The following is a 22,781-nucleotide window of genomic DNA, read 5'->3' on the forward strand; positions in this document are numbered from 1 at the left end:
AATATCTGTATTTCCAGACATTATGGACAATGTTATAGGTTTTTTGCATTTTCATACAAATTTTGCCATCAGTTTCTCAGTTTCTACAAATACACATATATGCCAACCTGCTAGGACTTTTATTGGGATTGCATTGATTGTTTTGGAGAGAATTGACTTCTTAATAATATTGAATTTGCCAATCCATGAATATGATTTAATTCTGTTTACTTATATCTCCTTTAATTTGTCTCTCCAGTATTTTGTAGTTCACTTATAGCTCTAGCAGTTGTTTGTAGATTTCATGTAATTTTCAATTTAAACAATCATTTTGTCTTTGATTAAAGATCATTTTACTTCTTCCTTTCCAGTCTTTAGGCCATTGTTTCTTTCCCTTGCCTTATTGTACTGGCTAGGAATGCTAGTACAGTATTGTATAGAAGTGGTGAGAGTGCAGAACATCTTTGTCTTGTTCCTCCTCTCAAAGGGAAACCTTTCAGTATGTTACCATTAATTTTGATATTAGGTAAAGGTTTTCTGTAAATGCTATTTATCATATTGAGGAAGTTTTCTTTTCCTAGGTTGGTAAGACTTGTTTTCATGAATGAGTTAATTAAGTGCTTTTTCTGCATTTACTGAGTTATTCATATGATTTTTCTTATGTGTTGTTTATGTGGTGAATAACTTTGATTCATTTTCAAATGTTAAATGAAGGTGTTTATAGAATAAACCCCTCCTTGATCATGACGTATTTTCCTATTTTTATATATCACCAAATTTGATTTTTCACTATTTTGTGTATAGTTTTGTGTGTATGTTCAAGAGAGATACTGTCTTGTGATTGTCCTTCTAATTTTTTCAGGTTTAGTGTTGAAGTTTGTATTGGTCTTATGTGTTGGGAAGTGTACATATATTTCTGTTCCCTAGGAAATTGTATGTAAGATTGTGCTAGTCTTTTCATGTTTGTAAGAATTTACAAAGGAAGCTATTTGTGTCTAAAGTCATGTCTTTGTGAAGATTTTTTTTAATTACAGATAGTTAGGTTTTTAATATCTGTCTTTATTAATACTATCCTGAATGTACACATGAGGTTTCAGGAGCAGAATAGATTAATTATTATTTCTTTTCAACCAAGTAACAACTGTTGGTTCATAGTGCCTCAGTTTTTCCTATTCCTTGGCAACCTCACAGAAGCCAGATGTTATCCTACACATACATACAAAGTCTGTACTGTGGGCAAGGAGCACCTACAAAAATGAATCTTAGCATTATAGAAAAGAGGGGTAGCTTTCCCCTTCCCTTCTTGAAAAAAGAGAGACAAATCTTTGCTCTCTTGGGAAGGGTCTTGAGTTCCTCTAACCTTTTGGAATATGAGTATATCTCTCCATGGAAATAGAAGTCCTTCGTCTCCAACTTCACTACCAGGGATGTCTCCATTCCTCAGGTCTCGGCACACACACACACACACACCCTGCCAATGTCTTGAAATAGAAACAAGTATCTCTGGGAGGTAAAAGTCTCTAGAGTTCTCACCCGATCTAATCAGTTATAAATTGTTTTCCAAGGCTTTTTCTTTTAGCTTAGGTCCCACATTTTGTTAAAATGTGCTCAGAAACATATAACTGTGCAAAAACAAAATGATTTTCTTTCCTGCTTCATGATGCCACTAGTTTTGTTTTTCTATTAGGTGGCTTCTCACCAATTTTTTTTTTATGTATTGCCATTCCATGGTCACTTTGTTTTATTCTTTAACTGTAAAAGTCTATGTTAGAAAGCCAGGTGGCTTCCTCCTCAAGTTTTTACATTAATTCTTTCACCAGGCCTGAGTCATTAACCCACTTAAGAAGGATGTATAAGTAGTTTCCTTGGCCTGCAAGGAAGAAGTCTGTGGCACATTCTGTCATCCATACAACTCTGGCCTAAATGAAGCAGACCTGAATACCTTCCAAGCTGAGGCATGGTCATGAATCACTTCAGTTAAAATCAGAGGCAAATTCCATGATGTATCTGAGGTCTGGGGGTGTTTCTTCAAACACTTCTGGGAGTGTTTCTTCAAACAATTCATTGTTTTTGATTAACCAACCCTAGGTACAAATCCATTAAATCATCAGTTAAATCACATGCATACCTTTCATGCATACAGAAGCACAATGCAAGAGGGCATATGTAACCCTGAAAATAAAGAGTTTATGATTGTTAGAGGCTCTACAGTAGGATGCATATTATTAGTTTGGCAACACGGGTTGCTGGGGCCCCCTGTGTGGCCTCCCACTAGCTTGTAAGCATTAGGCCCCTCATCACCTCACCTGTTCCAATCTGAATTACTCAGTTCTGAAGGTGTTCTGCAAGGAAACTACATGAGCTGTCTCCTGGTGAGAGGTCGGGGGTCATGGTAGAAGTAGCCACCAGTTTGAATCCAAAGAATTCATCACCTTCTCCACCTGGGTTCAGCAGCACAGGCAGCATTTTGGGGGAGTAGCAGGGCATCTTCCTTCTTGGAGGAGGGATCCAAGAGCAGTTCTGAAGGACAAGGATGATTAACAACCATCTTCCCCTATGCCTATATTAAAATAAAATGCAGACATTATTTATGGGAGTTTATTTTAGCAGTTTACAATTAATGAATCGGCAGCATCCAGACCACCAATGGAAAGGAGCTTTGTTGAGTGAGTGGAAAGGGCTTATATGGGGCAAATGCAGAAGCAAGCAAGAAATTCTCTGATTGGCTGATATTAAGTTCCCATTTTACATAGGGGAGATTTAAAAAGTAGGGAGTAGATGATTGCTATGGTATGTTTGTCCATTCCAATAAGCTGTCTCTACTGGACTGAAACTGGTCTTTCTCCAAATGTTTCTTATCTGCAGTTCTTTAGGGTACATTCTATTGTTCCATTTTCTTGCAAAATCCCTGGAGGTAAATTGTTTTTGTCTTCTGGAAAATCCTTTCTTGGAAAGGGGTCCCTCCTGGAAATACTCAATGTAGGTGGTCATTTTATTTTACTTAACATCTCTGCAGTCTAAAGTTTCACTTTCACAGGTACCAGGGTGTTTGCTTTCCCTCAATTGTTAGAAAATTGTCCCACTGGTAACTGTAACTTAATATTTCTTCTAATAGTCTTCTCCTCACCCAGACCTTTCATCTGGAAAGGCCAGTGCAAAAGAGACCAAAGCCTTTCCACAGAAAAAAAAAAAATTCACGTAATTTAAACAGAATGAAGTCTGAATCACCTAACCCCACTTTTAGCCAACCTGGCTTGTAATTACTGTTAGAGGAAGAAAGACACATCATTCCCAGGGGAATGGTCAGGACAGGATCTTAAATTTTCAAAATTCTCAAAATAGGTTTATATGCCTATTTTATCCTGATCATACCAAGTAAATAGCCTAGAGATTGTTCCTCTGGGGATAGCTGCATTTAATAATCAGACTGCCTTGCTGAGGTGTAGCCTAGAGATTGCCCCTCTGGTGATAGCTGCATTTAGTAATCAGACTGCCTTCCTAAGGTATATGTACCAAGGTGAGGGAAGTTTAATCAGACTATCAGCTCATTGTTGAAAAGTCAGTAGTGGCTAGACACTAGACATCCCCTAGAGGAGGTTGAAATTCAGATTTGATCATTATTCCAGGAATGGGCAGAGCCTTTGTCCCTGTTTGGCAAGAATCACAAGCCAAGAATCTGCTATCTGGGTTCTAAAGGCTCTTTCATCTGAATAAGCCCTTTCAGTGACAATGAGTGATGCAGCTCAACCAGCATCAATGGTATTTCCACAGCTCACTGCCTCACAGGTGTCTTTCACAGTGTCAGAGTCAGTTCTCCACTCAGTAGAATGATCATACCCACTTTCAGCACTACATACCTGAAGGCCATAGCACAGAGCAGGCAATTAGGGAAATCTGTGACTTCCAGCAGTGGAGCCTATGTACTTCCTGGCCAGCAAGTGCTTTCTTGCAAGGTTGTCTTTTTAAAAGTCCTTTTCCCTTGTCATGGTAGATACCAAGTTGATGCACTCAAAAATGTGTTCCTGAGAGTTACTGAGATACAGAAACAGATATAAAAGCAGTATTGAGGATTAATATTCCATTGGGGAGACTTATTTGAAGAAAGTCCAGAAAGCATTGAATTAGGAAATAAGAGGATTTGATGGTGAGGAGAAGTTCACTGCTGCACAACTCTGATGGAATAACCAGAATAAGCCATGTGTCTGGTCTTGTGGAAACAGTGGTTTGTCCCCTCAATGATTTTATTCTTGTTGCATATTTTCATTCCTAGTGAATCAGACCTAGAAATAGGTTTAGAGCCTGGACTATAAGACAGTTCCCTTATGAATTAAAATTTTCAGAAATTTAATTTGTTGTTGCTGTGTAGAATTGAAAAGAGGGATGAGACTGGAAGTGTGCATGCTATTTTCATAATGTAGGTTTGAGGAGATAATGGCCTAACCTGATCTCTTCCTCCAAACCTAATGCAAAGTCTATTTCTGCCAAATATCCTTGGGAACTGATATTCATTCTCACTCTACTTATATTTCAGAATTAACTAATGATAATGACCATGAAAGAACTCATTCTGAAGAGAAATTTTATAAATATAATAAAAATGGGAAAGTCCTGTGTCTTAATGAAGACCTTGTTCAGCATCAGAAAGTTCAAACTTTGGAGCAGCCTTTTGAATACAATGAATATGGGAAAGCTTTCCATGAGAATTCACTCTACTTTATACATAAAAGGACTTCCATAGGACAGAAAACCTGTGAATATAGTGAATATGAGAAAGCCTTCTGTGATATGTCATCTCTCATTGTTCATCAGAAAACACATCTAGGAGAGAATCACTATGAATTTAATGAATGTGGAGAAAGTTTCTTTAAGGAGTCCATTCTCTTTGAACATCAGAGTGTTCACCTTTTCAGCCAGAAGTCAAACTTCACTCACATTCAGAGAACCCACACAATGGATAATATAATTGAATGTAATGAATGCGGGAACTTTTTTAGTGATAAGTTAGTCCTTGGTGTACATCAGCAAACACATACAGGGGAAAAACACTATGAGTGTCATGAATGTGGAAAAATCTTCAACTGGAAGTCAGCCCTTACAAGACATCAGAGAATACACACAGAAGAAAAATCCTATGAATGTCATGAATGTGGGAAAACCTTCTACAAGAATTCAGACCTTGTTAAACATCAGAGAATTCACACAGGGGAGAAACCTTATGAATGTCATGAATGTGGGAAATCTTTCAGTGAAAAGTCAACTCTTACTCAACATAAGAGGACACACACAGGAGAGAAACCATATGAATGTCATGAATGTGGGAAAGCCTTCTCTTTTAAGTCAGTCCTTACGATACATGAGAAAACACACACTGGGGAGAAGCCCTATGAATGCTGTGAATGTGGGAAAGCGTTTCTGAGAAAATCAGACCTCATTAAACATCAGAGAACTCACACAGGTGAGAAACCTTATGAATGTAACAAATGTGGGAAATCCTTCTCAGAGAAGACAACTCTCACTAAACATTTGAGAACTCATACAGGTGAGAAACCATATGAATGTATTGAATGCGGAAAATTTTTCTGCTACTACTCGGGTTTCACAGAACATCAGAGAATACATACAGGGGAGAAACCGTTTGGATGTAATGAATGTGGGAAAACCTTCCGTCAGAAATCAGCCCTAATTGTTCACAAGAGAACACACAGAAGGCAGAAACCTTATGAATGTAGTGCATGTGAGAAATCATTCTGTGTGAAGTCGAAACTCATTGCACATCATAGAACACACACAGGGGAAAAACCCTATGAATGTAACATTTGCAGAAAATCATTCTATGTGAAGTCAAAACTCACTGTACATCAGAGAACACACATGAGGAGAAGCCCTATACATATAATAAATGAGGTAAATCTGGTGAAGTCAAAAATTGGTAGAACAGAGACCACAATGTAATGATTTTGAGAAAATTTTGACCTAAAGTCAATTCTCGTAGGACATGAGAATTTAGGCAGGGCAGGAAAAAGTATGAACATATTTAAAGTTGGAAAACTTTTTATTGGAATTTAGACCATACATTATATCAGCAAACTCAGGAGTAGTGAAAACCTATCGATGAATGAGTATGGGAACTTTTTGCCCAAAGCCATGCCTTGCTAAACATCAGAGAACTCATACAAGTTTAGAAAACTCTATCAACATCCTGAGGGTAGAGATGACCTCAACCACAAGGCAGACTTACTCATCAGGGAAAATGTACAACCTTAGGAAGGTAGGGGAGCATCTACTATGAGGAGACATTTCACTGGATATGTGTATGAACAATTACATCTTAGTGGGCATCAGGTAGTCATTACTAGAGAAAGTACCTCCAACTGTGTGAAGGCTTCAAACTAAAACCAAATTTTGAGTTAAGGAAATACAGAAAAAAAGTTTTCATTTACAGATGGCATTCCACTTTGTTACAATCCAGTTTGGCACATTTCTGGGTCTTTTGTTCCCTCCTGATTAAGATATTGGCTGTGAAAACACAAAATACCTGAGTCAGTGATCTTAAGAAATTTTAAAACTTATTGCTCAGGCATAGGCAAAATGAGAGGAGTCCTTTAGCAAGGGTATCCACTGACAAGAGGACATTGACAACCAGATGGAGAGAGAGTGATTCTGATTTGGGGGACATACAGAGGGCAGCAGGATTTTTGAATAAGGTTGGGGCAGACTGATTTTGGGTGGCCTGTCTTGAAGGGGCTAACCAAAGGGGCAGTGTGGGTTGCCTGGCATATGACTTACTGAGCCTTCATTGGATCTGGGCATCTGGTTGTGGGCATCTGGTTGTTTCCACTCTGAGAAGTGTTTAACAGTTTGGTCAAACATCATTCTGTTGTGACTTATTGCACCTTACTCTCCACATATTTAACCTCATTTTATGTGGTGTAACAATTTTTTAAAAACAATGCATTCATATACAGACATAGTCACTGTTAAATATGTTAAAAGCAGAGTAGATTTTGCTTCTCCATAGGATAGACAGTGCTGTACCATTAAGAACTACCAGAAAGTCATAAAAATCATGTATTTAAGTGTGCCTAATTCCTGCAGAAGCAAAGACTAGAGGAGTAGAATAGAAAGTATGTCGGCAATATGCAGCTGTTTTCCCTGGGAGCACTTGCCAATTCTAGCTCCAGAGGAATACCTGAGTGATAGGCTTGGACCAAGCAGACTAGACCAGGGAGACTATTGCCAGCAGAGCTTTTGGCAGTCAATGCTGAAGTGAAAAAAATTGAATTGTTAGGGCTTCAAACATGTAACCAATTTTTCAAGATATTTTCAGAATTTTGATACTTTATAGGGCTAGAGCCTGAAATGCTGGGCTGAAAAACACAAGTAGGTTTTTCTGCAGTTTTGCAGTGCTGAGAATAAAATGATTACAGTTCAGGAATTGCCAGTATGATGGGCCCTTGGTGAACATAGCATGTTATCAGTATCAACCCTGGAAACAAGGTCATATCAGAGGTAGATTGAATGTTAACAAAACTGCCAACAAATACCTTAGTAGTATTTTAAAAAACCTGCCGAGAAAGAAAACTCCAGGTACAGGTGGCATTACTGTAGTTATTCCAAATATTTTAGGAGTAAATAAGACCGAGCTTCTATAAACTTCCAAAAATATGAAGATGAAACTTTTCTAGTTTCATTTTGCAAAGTCACTGCAACTTTGGTGCCAAAACCTGAACAAGACATTATAAGAAATAAAGTTACAGACAACTATTTCATGGTTTGGCTGGAAAATTCTAAAATAAAGAATCCAGACAGGGGACTCTCGGAGGCGGGGCAAGATGGCGGACTGGTGAGCTGTATGTTTTAGTTACTCCTCCAGGAAAGTAGGTAGAAAGCCAGGAACTGCGTGGACTGGACACCACAGAGCAATCTGACTTTGGGCATACTTCATACAACACTCATGAGAACGTGGAACTGCTGAGATCAGTGAAATCTGTAAGTTTTTGTGGCCAGGAGACCCGCGCCCCTCCCTGCCAGGCTCAGTCCCGTGGGAGGAGGGGCTGTCAGCTCCGGGAAGGAGAAGGGAGAACTGCAGTGGTAGCCCTTATCGGAAACTCATTCTGCTAATCCAAACTCCAACCATAGATAGACGGAGACCAGACACCAGAGAATCTGAGAGCAGCCAGCCCAGCAGAGAGGAGACAGGCATAGAAAAAAAAAAAAACACGAAAAACTCCAAAATAAAAGCGGAGGATTTTTGGAGTTCTGGTGAACATAGAAAGGGGAAGGGCAGAGCTCAGGCCCAGAGGCGCATATGCAAATCCCGAAGAAAAGCTGATCTCTCTGCCCTGTGGACCTTTCCTTAATAGCCCTGGTTGCTTTATCTCTTAGCATTTCAATAACCCATTAGATCTCTGAGGAGGGCCCTTTTGTTTTTGTTTTTTTTTAATCCTTTTTTCTTTTTCTAAAACAATTACTCCAAGAAGCCCAATACAGAAAGCTTCAAAGACTTGCAATTTGGGCAGGTCAAGTGAAGAGCAGAAGTAAGAGAGCCCTGAGACAAAAGGCAATAATCCAGTGGCTGAGAAAATTCACTAAACACCACAACTTCCCAAGAAAAGGGGGGTGTCCGCTCACAGCCATCATCCTGGTGGACAGGAAACACTCCTGCCCATTGCCAGCCCCATAGCCCAGAGCTGCCCCAGACAACCCAGTGTGACGGAAGTGCTTCAAATAACAGGCACACACCACAAAACTGGGCGTGGACATTAGCCTTCCCTGCAACCTCAGTTGATTGTCCCAGAGTTGGGAAGGTGGAGCAGTGTGAATTAACAAAGCCCCATTCAGCCATCATTTCAGCAGACTGGGAGCCTCCCTGCACAGCCCAGCAGCCCAGAACTGCCCTGGGGGGACGGCACTCACCTGTGACATAGCACAGACATCCCTCAACAGAGGACCCGGGGTGCACAGCCTGGAAGAGGGGCCCACTTGCAAGTCTCAGGAGCCATACGCCAATACCAGGACTTCTGGGTCACTGGCAGAGACAAACTGTGGCAGGACTGAACTGAAGGATTAGACTATTGCAGCAGGTTTAAAACTCTAGAATCACCAGGGAGATTTGATTGTTAGGGCCACCCCCACTCCCTGACTGCCCAGAAACACGCCCCATATACAGGGCAGGCAACACCAACTACACACGCAAGCTTGGTACACCAACTGGACCCCACAAGACTCACTCCTCCACTCACCAAAAAGGCTAAGCATGGGAGAACTGGCTTGTGGAGAACAGGTGGCTTGTGGACGCCACCTGCTGGTTAGTTAGAGAAAGTGTACTCCACGAAGCTGTAGATCTGATAAATTAGAGATAAGGACTTCAATTGGTCTACAAATCCTAAAAGAACCCTATCAAGTTCAGCAAATGCCACGATGCCAAAAACAACAGAAAATTATAAAGCATATGAAAAAACCAGACGATATGGATAACCCAAGCCCAAGCACCCAAATCAGAAGATCAGAAGAGGCACAGCACCTAGAGCAGCTACTCAAAGAACTAAAGATGAACAATGAGACCATAGTACGGGATACAAAGGAAATAAAGAAGACCCTAGAAGAGCATAAAGAAGACATTGCAAGACTAAATAAAAAAATGGATGATCTTATGGAAATTAAAGAAACTGTTGATCAAATTAAAAAGATTCTGGACACTCATAGTACAAGACTAGAGGAAGTTGAACAATGAATCAGTGACCTGGAAGATGACAGAATGGAAAATGAAAGCATAAAAGAAAGAATGGGGAAAATAATTGAAAAAAATCGAAATGGACCTCGGGGATATGACAGATAATATGAAACGTCCGAATATAAGACTCATTGGTGTCCCAGAAGGGGAAGAAAAAGGTAAAGGTCTAGGAAGAATATTCAAAGAAATTGTTGGGGAAAACTTCCCAAATCTTCTAAACAACATAAATACACAAATCATAAATGCTCAGCGAACTCCAAATAAATCCAAATAAACCCACTCCGAGACATATACTGATCACACTGTCAAACACAGAAGAGAAGGAGCAAGTTCTGAAAGCAGCAAGAGAAAAGCAATTGACCACATACAAAGGAAACAGCATAAGACTAAGTAGTGACTACTCAGCAGCCACCATGGAGGCAAGAAGGCAGTGGCACGATATATTTAAAATTCTGAGTGAGAAAAATTTCCAGCCAAGAATACTTTATCCAGCAAAGCTCTCCTTCAAATTTGAGGGAGAGCTTAAATTTTTCACAGACAAACAAATGCTGAGAGAATTTGCTAACAAGAGACCTGCCCTACTGGAGATACTAAAGGGAGCCCTACAGACAGAGAAACAAAGAAAGGACAGAGAGACTTGGAGAAAGGTTCAGTACTAAAGAGATTCGGTATGGGTACAATAAGGATATTAATAGACAGAGGGGAAAAATATGACAAACATAAACCAAAGGATAAGATGGCTGATTCAAGAAATGCCTTCACGGTTATAACGTTGAATGTAAATGGGTTAAACTCCCCAATTAAGAGATATAGATTCGCAGAATGGATCAAAAAAAATGAACCATCAATATGTTGCATACAAGAGACTCATCTTAGACACAGGGACACAAAGAAACTGAAAGGATGGAAAAAATATTTCATGCAAGCTACAGCCAAAAGAAAGCAGGTGTAGCAATATTAATCTCAGATAAAATAGACTTCAAATGCAGGGATATTTTGAGAGACAAAGAAGGCCACTACATACTAATAAAAGGGGCAATTCAGCAAGAGGAAATAACAATCATAAATGTCTATGCACCCAATCAAGGTGCCATAAAATACATGAGGGAAACACTGGCAAAACTAAAGGAAGCAATTGATGTTTCCACAATAATTGTGGGAGACTTCAACACATCACTCTCTCCTATAGATAGATCAACCAGACAGAAGACCAATAAGGAAATTGAAAACCTAAACAATCTGATAAATGAATTAGATTTAACAGACATATACAGGACATTACATCCCAAATCACCAGGATACACATACTTTTCTAGTGCTCATGGAACTTTCTCCAGAATAGATCATATGCTGGGACATAAAACAAGCCTCAATAAATTTAAAAAGATTGAAATTATTCAAAGCACATTCTCTGACCACAATGGAATACAATTAGAAGTCAATAACCATCAGAGACTTCGAAAATTCACAAATACCTGGAGGTTAAACAACACACTCCTAAACAATCAGTGGGTTAAAGAAGAAATAGCAAGAGAAATTGCTAAATATATAGAGACGAATGAAAATGAGAACACAACATACCAAAACCTATGGGATGCAGCAAAAGCAGTGCTGAGGGGGAAATTGATAGCACTAAACGCATATATTAAAAAGGAAGAAAGAGCCAAAATCAAAGAACTAATGGATCAACTGAAGAAGCTAGAAAATGAACAGCAAACCAATCCTAAACCAAGTAGAAGAAAAGAAATAACAAGGATTAAAGCAGAAATAAATGACATAGAGAACAAAAAAACAATAGAGAGGATAAATATCTCACACACACACACACACACACACACACACACACACACACACACACACACACACACACACACACACACACACACACGACATTGGACATCAGGCAGTGAAAGGCAGTGATCCCTGGGGATGATGTGTATGTTTACTGACTATTGTGATGGTTACAAACATGTATTTATCCAGTTTTATGAAAATGTGCGCTTTAATGTACACTTTAAATACTGTGTCCCTGTTAAATTTATAATACAACAGACCTCAAATATTAAGTTCTAGAAATCTAAAAACTGCAGCACAAAATTGAGAGAAATTAGAAATTTCAAACTAAATGAAATGTGCTAATGACTTTGAAATTTCATTTCTCCCCAAATTGAATGACAGATTCAATGCAGCCATCCAGCAGATTTTCTTGAAATTAATGTCTGTATTTAAAATGTATATTGAAATGCAGATGACCAAATATTGCTAAGGCAATCTAGAAAAAGGATAAAGCTGTGGAACTTAGACTGCCAGATATTTAGACTTAGTATGAAGCTGATAGAGTGGTATAGTGGTATAGGCATAAGGATGAACAGTGTCCAGAAACAGACCCAAGCATATTGATATATGACAAAGGTGACACTGCAATATCGTGGTGAAAGGGTGGTTTTCATGATACATGGTGCTGGGTTAGTTGACTCCCCATATGAAAAAAAAAACATCTTGACTGCACCCACTCACCAAACACAAAAGTCAACTTCATATAAATTGCACATCTAAATGTATAAGCAATACAATAAGGCTTTTAGAAGAAAATATAGGTTAACATCTTTCCAACCTTGGCCAAGACATCTTAAGACACAAAAACTCTCAGTAAGTAAGTTGATTAATAAGAAAAACTGTTATCAATGAGTTAATAAGGCCAGCTAGGGGAAGACAGTTGCAATACATATGTCTTTCCAAGGACTCATATCCAGAATATATAAAGAATTCTTACAGATCATTAAGAAAAAGTCAGAAAAAGAGCAGAAGACATGAACGTACTTCATAAAGAATATATTAAAATGGTCAGCGAACCTATGAAAATTTGCTCAGCTTTCATTGGTCATCAAAGAAAGGCAAATTATAACCAAAATTTAATACCATTACAGAATGGCTAAAATGATAAAAAGTGATGATGAAGATATAAAAGATATGAAGCAACCGAGACTTTTATGAGTTTGGTGAGAATGTGAATCGGTACACTTTGAAAAATATGTTCTTTCTACTACAGATGAACCTATATGTAAATTTGGACTCTAATTTCTCTCCTTGACATAAATCCAACAGGCATAGAAAATACAAATGTATGCATAAATTGTGGTCTGTTCACTCGATGGAATACAATAATAGTAATAAAGGAACCACAATTACATGCATGCAAAGGAATTGAAGCAAAAGTCAAAACCAGGCAAATGTAATGTATGTTATTGGAAGTTGGGATAGTAGTTGCCTGAGTGGTAGGATTTGTGGGCACTGACTTGAGAGGGGAAAGGGATTTCTTTGGTGCTAATAGTGTTCTGTTTTTTGATCTGGGTATTAGTTTTGGGTGTATTCGTTTTGCAGTTTGTTACCTGTAAATTTTTTAGTGTGTGTATATTCTATTAAACGGTACATAAAAAGTAATAAAAAGTACGAAGTAATAAAGTAATAAAAACTACAAAGTCTGAACATGTTGGCTTTCTGCTTAGATCCTCCAGTAGCTGCCTGTCTTACTTCAAAACACCCAATGTAACACAAATATGTTGAATAATTAGGCCAAAATTATTAAGCATATGCATGAAGAATCCCTGTCTGATTATGTATGTGCTTATGTATGTGAGTGTGCTACATACTCTATTTGTATATCTTCAGTTTGTATACTGGAATGCACCTTAATTTGCGGTAGAGACTTTGTCCCTTTAGCTTTGTAACTATATGACAAAATTTTTGCACACTAAATACTAACCAGTTTCTCCCTTTAGTTATACAGTCTACATTTGGAGTGAAATAATACTTCACAGTTGTCAAGTTTACCATATCTCAACCATACTCTTAAGCAGTTTACTGGCATATAAAGTGGATATGGCCATTATTTTGGTTTTGACTAGTCAATAAAGAATTCCAATACTGTGTTTATAAAGTTTTCACTCACCTCAGGGTTCATCAGTGGGTGTAGTGAAAATATTAGTTACAAAATTATACACCGTTAAGTTAAAGCACCTGAGAACAGTAGTACTTGAACTCAGCATTTTTTTTGACATGAGGAAAATATCCCCATATGTCATCTTCCCGATGTGCTTAAATTAGTAGTCTAAGAGTTAGCATAACCAAAGGATAACAGGAACTATGTGCATTTGTACTATGATAAAATGGCATATATTGTATCCTATTCCTTTCTTCCTAATATAAATAAGAGTGTAGACTTTGATACCAGACTGGCTCTGATGCTACATTTGTAAAAAATCACTGTCTTTGGCATTTAAGACCTTTGTCTGTAAAAGGGGGACACAAATAGCACTTCCTTCATAGGGTTATTATGAGAAATAAATGTGAATTTATTAGGGTAAATTATTTGCTTAGGGTAATTCATGGCAATAAGAGCTATGTATGTGTTAATTATTATTTCTTGAATTACCTTTCAACAAATTATAGGTTCTTACAGACTAATTCTAACCATTGCCTATCTTCTTCCTTGTTGGCAGTCTTAATTTATATTTTTATTCCATGACCTCAGATGTGTAGAGGTAAATCCTGATTAGGTTAACCCAATCAGGGCAAATATATTCTCATTAGGGATTTGTTTAGGATGAGGACATGTCCTAATTCTGACTAGAGTTGATGGAAGTATTCTGAGAACTTTGGAAGACCATTCCCTACAGTGGAAATGTTTTATGTCACAAAATCTTAACCTCCAAAACTGTCAAGAACTACTATTCAAAGGAGACCCTCAGGAAGCTTTGAATGTCCTGGAGTCCTCAAACCCCACCTGACTTCCCTTTAGTCTTCCTGAAGGTGGGCAACATGTTGGTATTTAGGAGAAAACAGGGCTTAGGTGGTGTCAGAAACCCCACGTGGGATCTTTTGCCAAAATATGTGGGCTCAGAGATGTCATTCAGTGCCTGAGAAGTAGAACTATAGGGGAGGCTTCCTGAGGAATTTGGTGTACACCCTTATCACAAGAGGACAACCACTGGTCTCACAGAACAAATGCAGGGCACAGATGTCAGTTCCTTTTGTCCTTTCTTGGTAAGTACAGTGCACCTTTGAGAGTGTGGAATGACTGTGGTCACAAAACCCTGCGTTGAAGTTAAGTTCATCAATTTGCATTTCAGGTCCTGGCAACTGACTCACTTCTGTCCATTCCATCGCACTCTGTAAATGACAGCCATAATGAACCTTCTCTCTCATCTCATGCCTGCGTTATTTCCTCGGCTTTAAACACTGTTCCCTTCCTCTCAGCTCCCAATCCCCACTTTCAGGGGAAAGTCTCACCAGACTGTAGAACTCTGTCTCATGAATCATTGCATGTATGTCACATATCTGGTCCCAGGCATCATTGTCACCTCAGGCACCACATGTTTGCATGGTTCATCCTGAGATGTTCCTGAAGGGAAGCTTGGAAGGACCAAACCCTTCCCAGAATGAAAACTATGTATAGGTGACCCTGTTTCTTCTGAGAGGAGGTGCTAGGAACAAAATCAAACGTACTTATGGAGCCAAGGAACTGCCATTCTCTGAATCATCTGGGACAGCAGCCTTCAGGGCCTTGGACTCCAGTTATCAGGAAGCTTTGCAGAAGAAAATACCCATTTCCTGCTGCTGCCTCCATATTTAGATGTGAAAAACCTGATGTATTAGGGTTCTCTAGGGAAACAGAATCAACAAGACATATCTATAAATATAAGATTTATAAAAGTGTCTCATGTAATTGGGTATGCACAAGTCCAAATTCCATAGGGCAGGCAGCAGACTAGCAATTCCAATGAGATGTTGGATGAATTCCTCAGGCAGCAAACTGGCAACTCTGATGAACATGTTCAGTGACCTCCTCAGGCAATTAACTGACAACTTTGATGAACTCCTCAGGAAGTTCTTCAGTGCTCAGCCAAAGAAGAAGTGAAAGTTCTCCATCTGTCTTGCTTAAAAGCCTTCAACTGATTGGATTAAATCCAGCTGATTGCATTTTCTCATTGTGGAAGACACACCCTTCATTGATGTAATCAGTCAAGCTGCACTAATTGACTGATGATTTAATAAACCAGCCTTCTGGTTTATTAACCAGCCACAAATGTTCCTACAGTAATGGTTAGGCCAGTGCTTGCTTGACCAGACACCTGGGTACCATCACCTGGCCAAGTTGACACATGAACCTAACCATCATACCTGGCATTTTATTTTTGTTTTGCCTCATTTTATCTTTTTGCCTCTTGTAATTGTGAAATTATGGAAGTTTATTCTTAATGAATGTTAGTCAACTGCTTCCATTTCTTGAAGTTAAAATTGTTACATCTTTGGCCAATGGAAGCCTCTTCACGTTGGTTCCTGTATTATTTTCAAATAACCTATTAGTCTTTCATTGTTGCTTCCTTTCACTCTGGTACAAGATGTCAAAACTAGGAACCAGCCATTCCTCATTTCTTTCATTGGGGAAACGGCATTTAGATACCACAATCTGCTTACCAAATAAGCAGTATTTGAGCTTATTTGCTATAGGGTTGATATTGCTTCTAACCATTTTCCACAGAGAGTTGGAAGAATACATTTTTTCTTTAAAATATGATTTGTTTAAAAATATTTCATTTTATACTTGCATCTCTTTTTCTCTTGCACTTAAAAGGTGTTCATCCTAAAAACAGTAACATAATTATTTACTCAGATGATCCTACAATATATATGAAATTGTTTACAAAATCAATTCAAATATCTTACAGGATATGTAAAAATTCATCAGTATTATTACTGAAGAAAGGTCAAGATTTCTTTGCGTCTCTTTGTTTTTAGAATATATTCCACTAAGAATGTGTAATCAAAACACTGTGCCCAAAAAGAGCTTGAAATTATTCTCTTTCCCTGGTTCTTTTTTCTCTGTGTGGTTATGTCACAACTTGATTTATAGGATACATTCAATCCCAGTTATTTTTCATCAGTAAGACTTTTTTTTTCTGTTTTGATTGAATTTTATTTTTAAAATATGTAAAACTAAATGTTTTAAAGACCAAATTATATAACTAGACATATTCAGAGTCATCTCATTCTATCTTTTTACCTTCTACATGTTCCATTCCTCTAGGGAAAGTTTATTTTTGGCTTATCTTCTCATTTTGTTCAAAATTAATCAAATTTATATGTGTGTAAGGTAAATCAGTATACAAAGTAAAGGATGATATTGTCTATATTTTAAAACTGCAACTTCTGTGTGAGACCAAAGGAAGTGATGTTTATTCGGTCCAAAATTTAAATTTCCTGTAGACACTACCTAATTTGACCTGTCTGCTCAGTTTATTTAAACAGCATAATTACATGGAACCTAGAAGAGGGAAAGAGATCTTTTATTTGGTACAGGTTAATGTAATACCCCAATGTATTCTAGAGATTTGGGGCAGAAAATAAAATGTATTTGCAAAGTCCCCTTGAGGAACTGAGGGAAAATGGAATTATTAAACTTCCCTACCTGGGGAATTCCTGGTATTCACTGAAACATTAGGGACTTCCAGTTTAGTAAGCCAAGCCATTGATCTTGAAGCTTGCCCTTATGAAACTTGTTTCTAAAATGGCTAAGCCAAGCCTACTTATAATTATGCCTGAGTCACCCGCAGAGAGCTGCTTTTGTTTCTCAGATATGGCCTCTCTCTCTAAGCTAATGCTGCAAATAAACTCACTACCCTCCCTCCTACATGAGACATGACTCCCAGGGGTGTAAGTCTCCCTGGCAATGTGGGACATGACTGCCAGAGATGAGCCTGTCCCTGGCATCATGGGATTGAGAATGCTTTCTTCACCAGAAAGAGGAAAATAAATGAAACAAAGTTTCAGTAGCTAATAGATTTCAAATACAGTTGAGAGGTCATTCTGGAGATTCCTTTTATGCAACTTCAGCCAGATATTGCGAATTGCCACAGTATGCCAAGACCCCACCAACAGTATACCTGAAAACCCTACAGAATACTCTGGGCTCTAAGGCTCTATAAAAGTTTTTCTTAGGAAGTTTATTATTTCAGAATCTTAAGGCCTTCAGATTGTTCCTATGCCAGATAAGCCCTAAAACCCAGAAGTCCTAGTCTCTCCAAGAACATCAACCATTTTATTCCTCTGTCCCAAAAAGTCAGCACCCCTTTCCAGCATGAGGAAGTTGAACTTATCATTGTCTTTATATCCCTGAAGATTGGGAGAATAATCAAATAAGAGGGAAAAGGTGTAACTGGAAATTAGCTTCTAACAAATGATTATGACTACTGACTCATATAGATATTTATTTTTAGTTTCAAATGTATTAGAATAGAAGGAAATACCTGAAATTGTCAAACTGTAATCCAATACCTGGATCTTTGATAATGATTGTATAACTATATACCTTATATTGTATGACCGTGTGTTTGTAAAACTTTGTGACTGACACTCCCTTTATCCAGTGTATTGTAGATGAGTAATAAACACATGAAAAGTAAGGGGGGGGCAGGGCAAGATGGCAGAGTGGTGAGTTATGTGTTTTAGTTACTCCTCTGGGGCAGCTGGCAAATAGCCAGGAACTGTGTTGAATGGACACCACAGAGGAATTTGAGTTTGGAGATGGTCATACAATGAGCATGTGAAGCAGCTGAGATCAGTGAAATCTGTAAGTTCTCCAAGCCAAGGCTCCCATGCCTCTCCCTGCCAGGCACAACAAACTGTTTTGCAGCTGGTTTCCCGAGGGAGGAGGGGCTGTCAGTGCTGGGAAGTAGGAGGGAGAACTTCAGTTGCAGAAATGATTAACAAACTCAGACTGCTGAACAAAAACTCCAACCATAGATAAACTGAGACAAGACACTGGAGAATCTGGAAGCAGTCACTAGGCAGAGAGGAGATAGGGCTAGTAAAAACAAACAGAAAAAAAAAAAAAAACAAAAAGCAAAAACAGAGACATTTGGAGTTGGGGGTGAACATAATAAAGAGAAGGGCTGGTCTCAAACAGAATCAGGCACATATGCAAACCCAGGGGACCAGGGCCCTTCTCTGAAAAGCTGGATGTTCTCTTTTTTTTTTTTTTTTTTTTTTGCACCTCAATTGTTCTCCAACTCCTTGCTTTTGCATTTCAGTAGCCCATCAGAATGGCAAGGACTGAATTAAAGTGCTTTCCTTTAAATAGCCTATACTGGTTCATTATCTTTTTTTCTTTTTTTATCCTTTTCTCTTTAAAAAAAACTATTGTAAATAGCCAATACAGAAAGCCTTAAAGACTTGCAGTTTGGGCCCAGGCAAGAGCAGAACTAAGATAGCTCTGGGAGACAAAGCAGTAAGTCTAGTGGGGGAGACAATTAGCTAAAGGCCATAATTTCCCTAAGAGAAGGGGACACTGTCCAGCCCCTTCAGGGAACACAGACCCCAGGGGCTGGATTCAGAAACCAACTTCAGCCAGCCATGCATCTGACAGGGTCAGGGTCCTGAGGAGAACTAAAGGCTCCATAAATCCTTACACTGGTTGGGGAGCTATGGGCTGGCAAGTGACACCTGCTGGACAGGATATGAAAATCAAAGAATCTAAAGGCCTCACAGGAGGTTCTCTTTCTCAAGGAAATTCTATACCCTTCTGAGACCTGGGGCTCTCTGGATTGGGAAAACCTGACTGGGGTTGACCATCTGAGGACACTCTTGACACAGAAAGGCTACCTAAAGGCAGGACAAGAAACAGGAAAACAAGAGGTGAAAACTCCAATCAACTAAATAGAACATAAGTAAGAGGCCTAGAATAAGCTGAACTAACTCCAAAGGTTAGAGAACAAAGCCAACTAACAAGAAAACCCTAGGTAAAAGAGTGAAATGAGCTCCAGAATAAACCAAGAAAATTAGATGCCTAGACAGCCTAAGATAATGAGCCATACTAGAAAACACAAAAATATGAACCAGCCAAAGGAACAAACTAATAGTTCTACTGAGATACAGGAGCTGAGGCAACTAATGCTAAATCAATTCAATGAACTGAAGAAAGATCAAACAAATCTCCAAAATTAAATTCAAAAATCAAGTTAATGAACTGAGGGAGGATATAGCAAAAGAGATGAAGGATATAAAGGAAGACGCTGGGTGACCATAAAGAATAATTCATAAACTTGAAAAAACAAATGGCAGGACTTATGGGAATGAAGAGCATAATGGAGGAGATGAAAAAGAGAATAGAAGGATACGACAGTAGATTTGAACAGGCAGAAGAAAGGATCAGTGAATTGGAAGACAAGGCATTTGAATTAATACAGACAAAACAGATGGTGAAAAGAATGGAAAAATATGTGCAGGGTCTTAGGGAGCTGAGTGACAGCATGAAGCACATGAACATATCTGTTATGGGTGTCCCAGAGGGAGAAGAGAGGGGAAAAGGACAGAAAGAATAATAGAAGAAACATTCACTGAAAATTTCCCAACTCTTATGAAAGACGGAAAATTGCAGATTCAAATGTACAGTGTACCCCAAACAGAATAGATCCCAGTAGACCTATCCCAAGATGCTTACTGATCACATTGTCCAATGTCAAAGACAAAGAGAGAATTCTGAAAGCAACAAGAGGAAAGCAATCCGTCACATACAAGGGAAGCTGAATAATACCATTTACAGATTTCTGTGCAAAAACCATGGAAGTGAGAAGGCAGTGGTATGATATATTTAAGATACTGAAAGAGAAGAACTGTCATCCAAGAATTCTATATCTGGCAAAACTATCCTTCAAAAATGAGGGAGAGATTAAAATATTTTCAGACAATCAGACACTGAGAGAGTTTGTGAATAAGAGACCAGTGCTACAAGAAATTCTAAAGGGAGTGCTACAGGCTGATAGGAAAAGACAGGAGGGAGAGGTTTGGAGAAGAGTGTAGAAATGAAAATTATCAGGAAGGGTAAAAGGAGAGAGAGGACAAAATAAGATGACATAAAAAAAAAAGATGACATAAAATACAAAAGTCAAAATGCTAGAAGAAAGTACTGCCCTTACAGTAATAACACTAAATGGATTAAACTTCCCAATAAAAAGACACAGACTGTTAGAATGAATGAAAAAAAGAGGACCTATCTATATGCTGTCTACAAGAAACTCACTTTAGACACAAGGACAAAAATAGGCTGAAAGAGAAAGGTTGGAAAAGGATATTTCATGCAAACAGTAACTGGAAAAAAGTGAGAGTAGCTATGTTAATATCAGAAAATTGCACTTAAAAAGTAAAACATTTGAAAGAGACAAAAAGGACCCTTTATATTAAAAGGGTCAATTATTCAAGAAAACATGGCAATCATAAATATTGGCACTAAGCCAGAGTACCCCAAAACTCATGAGGCAAACACTGAGAACAGTGAAAGGAGTAGATGCCTCTACAATAGTTGGAGCCTTCAATACACTGCTCTTTTCAAAGGATAGTACATCTAGACAGAGGATCAATAAGAAAATGGAGATGTTGAATTGCACAATAAAGGAACTAGACTTGACAGACATTTATAGAACACTACACCCCACAACAGCAGGATACACATTTCTCTCAAGTGCTCATGGCACATTCTCTAGGATAGACCACATGTTGGGTCACAAAGCAAGTCTCAACAAATTTGAAAATATTCATGTTTTAAAAACACTTTCTCAGATCATAATGGAATGAAGTTGGAAATAAATAACAGGCAGAAGACTGTAAAATTCACAAATATATGGAGGCTAAACAACACACTGTTAGAAAACCAGTGGGTAAAAAAAGAAGTAACTCGCGGAAAATGTCACTGAAAACACAGCATATCAAAACATGGGATGCAGCAAAGATGATGAAGAGAGCAACATTTATTAGAAGAGAGAGCAAAAATTCAGGAACTAACTGTTCACCTGGAGGAACTAGAGAAAGAGCAGCAAACTAACCCCAGAGCAAACAGAAGGAAAGAAATAACAAAGATTAGAGCAGAAATAAATGAAATTGAGAACAGGAAAACAATAGAATCAACAAAAAGAAGTTGGTGCTTTGAGAAAATCAACAAAATTGATGGACCCCTAGCTAGGCTAACAAAAAAAAAGAGCGCAAATGCAAATAAGTGCAATCAGAAATGGGAAAGGAAACATAACTACTGACCCTGCAGAAATAAAGGAGATAATCAGAAGATACTATGAGCAACTATATGCTAATAAACTAGACAACTAACAAACAGTGGAGAACTTGCTAGAAAAGCATGAACAGGAAACATTGACTCAAGAAGAAATAGATGACCTCAACAAACCAATCACAAGTAAAGAGATTGAGTCAGTCACCAAGAAGTTCCCAAAAAAGAAAACCCAGGACCAGTTGGCTTCACATGTGAATTCTACCAAGCATTCAAGAAAGAATTGGTACCAATCCTTCTCAAACTCTTCAAAAAATTGAAGAGGAGGGAAAGCTACTCAACTCATTCTATGAAGCCGATGTCACCCTAATACCAAAATCAGACAAAGATACTACAAAAAAAGAAAATTATAGACCAATCTCTTAAAAGAATATAGATGCAAAAATCCTCAAAATACTTGTAAATCAAATCCAGCAGCACATTACAAGAATTATACACCATGACCAGGTGGGGTTTATTTCAGGTATGCAAGTCTGGTTCAACAGAAGAATATCAATTAACATAACACACCACATCAAAAAATCAAAGCAGAAGAATCACATGATCATCTCAATCAATGCAGAAAAGCCATTTGAAAAAAATTCAACATCGTTTCTTGATGAAAACACTTCAAGGGATAAGAATAGAAGGGAATTTTCTCATAATGATAAAGGCTGTATAGGAAAAACCCACAGCTAACATCATACTCAATGGGGAGAGACTGAAAGCTTTTCCTTTAATATCAGGAACAGGACAGGGATGTCCACTGTCACCATTGTTATTCAACATTGTGCTGGAAGTTCTAACTAGAGCAATTAGGCAAGAAAAAGGAAGAAAAGGCATTTGAATTGGAGAGGAAGAACTAAAACTTTTACTCTTTGCAGATGACATGATTCTATATGTAGAAAATCCAGAAAAATCTACAGCAAAGCTATTAGAGCTAAGTCAATGAATACAGCAATGTGGCAGACTAAAAGA

The 22,781-nt window shown here is 38.3% G+C and overlaps 1 protein-coding gene across 8 annotated transcripts in view; it reads left to right on the top strand.

The window, feature by feature from the left end:
• LOC119512978 (zinc finger protein 37A-like) overlaps nt 1-15,677 on the top strand; it is a 62,041-nt gene extending 46,364 nt beyond the window's left edge. For 6 of the 8 annotated variants that reach the window (XM_037807867.1, XM_037807865.1, XM_037807862.1 and 3 more), the window contains one exon: nt 4,511-7,884. In XM_037807867.1, the coding sequence (XP_037663795.1) occupies nt 4,511-5,931 (1,421 nt within the window). In that variant the 3' untranslated portion in view covers nt 5,932-7,884. Of the gene's footprint in view, nt 1-4,510; nt 7,885-14,841 lie in introns of those variants that run through there. The other 2 variants (XM_037807868.1, XM_037807869.1) reach the window with 2 other exon arrangements.
• Nucleotides 15,678-22,781: the final 7,104 nt, after the last annotated feature.

The sequence above is a fragment of the Choloepus didactylus genome, chromosome 17 (assembly GCF_015220235.1).
Source record: "Choloepus didactylus isolate mChoDid1 chromosome 17, mChoDid1.pri, whole genome shotgun sequence".
Taxonomy (NCBI): Eukaryota; Metazoa; Chordata; class Mammalia; order Pilosa; family Megalonychidae; genus Choloepus; species Choloepus didactylus.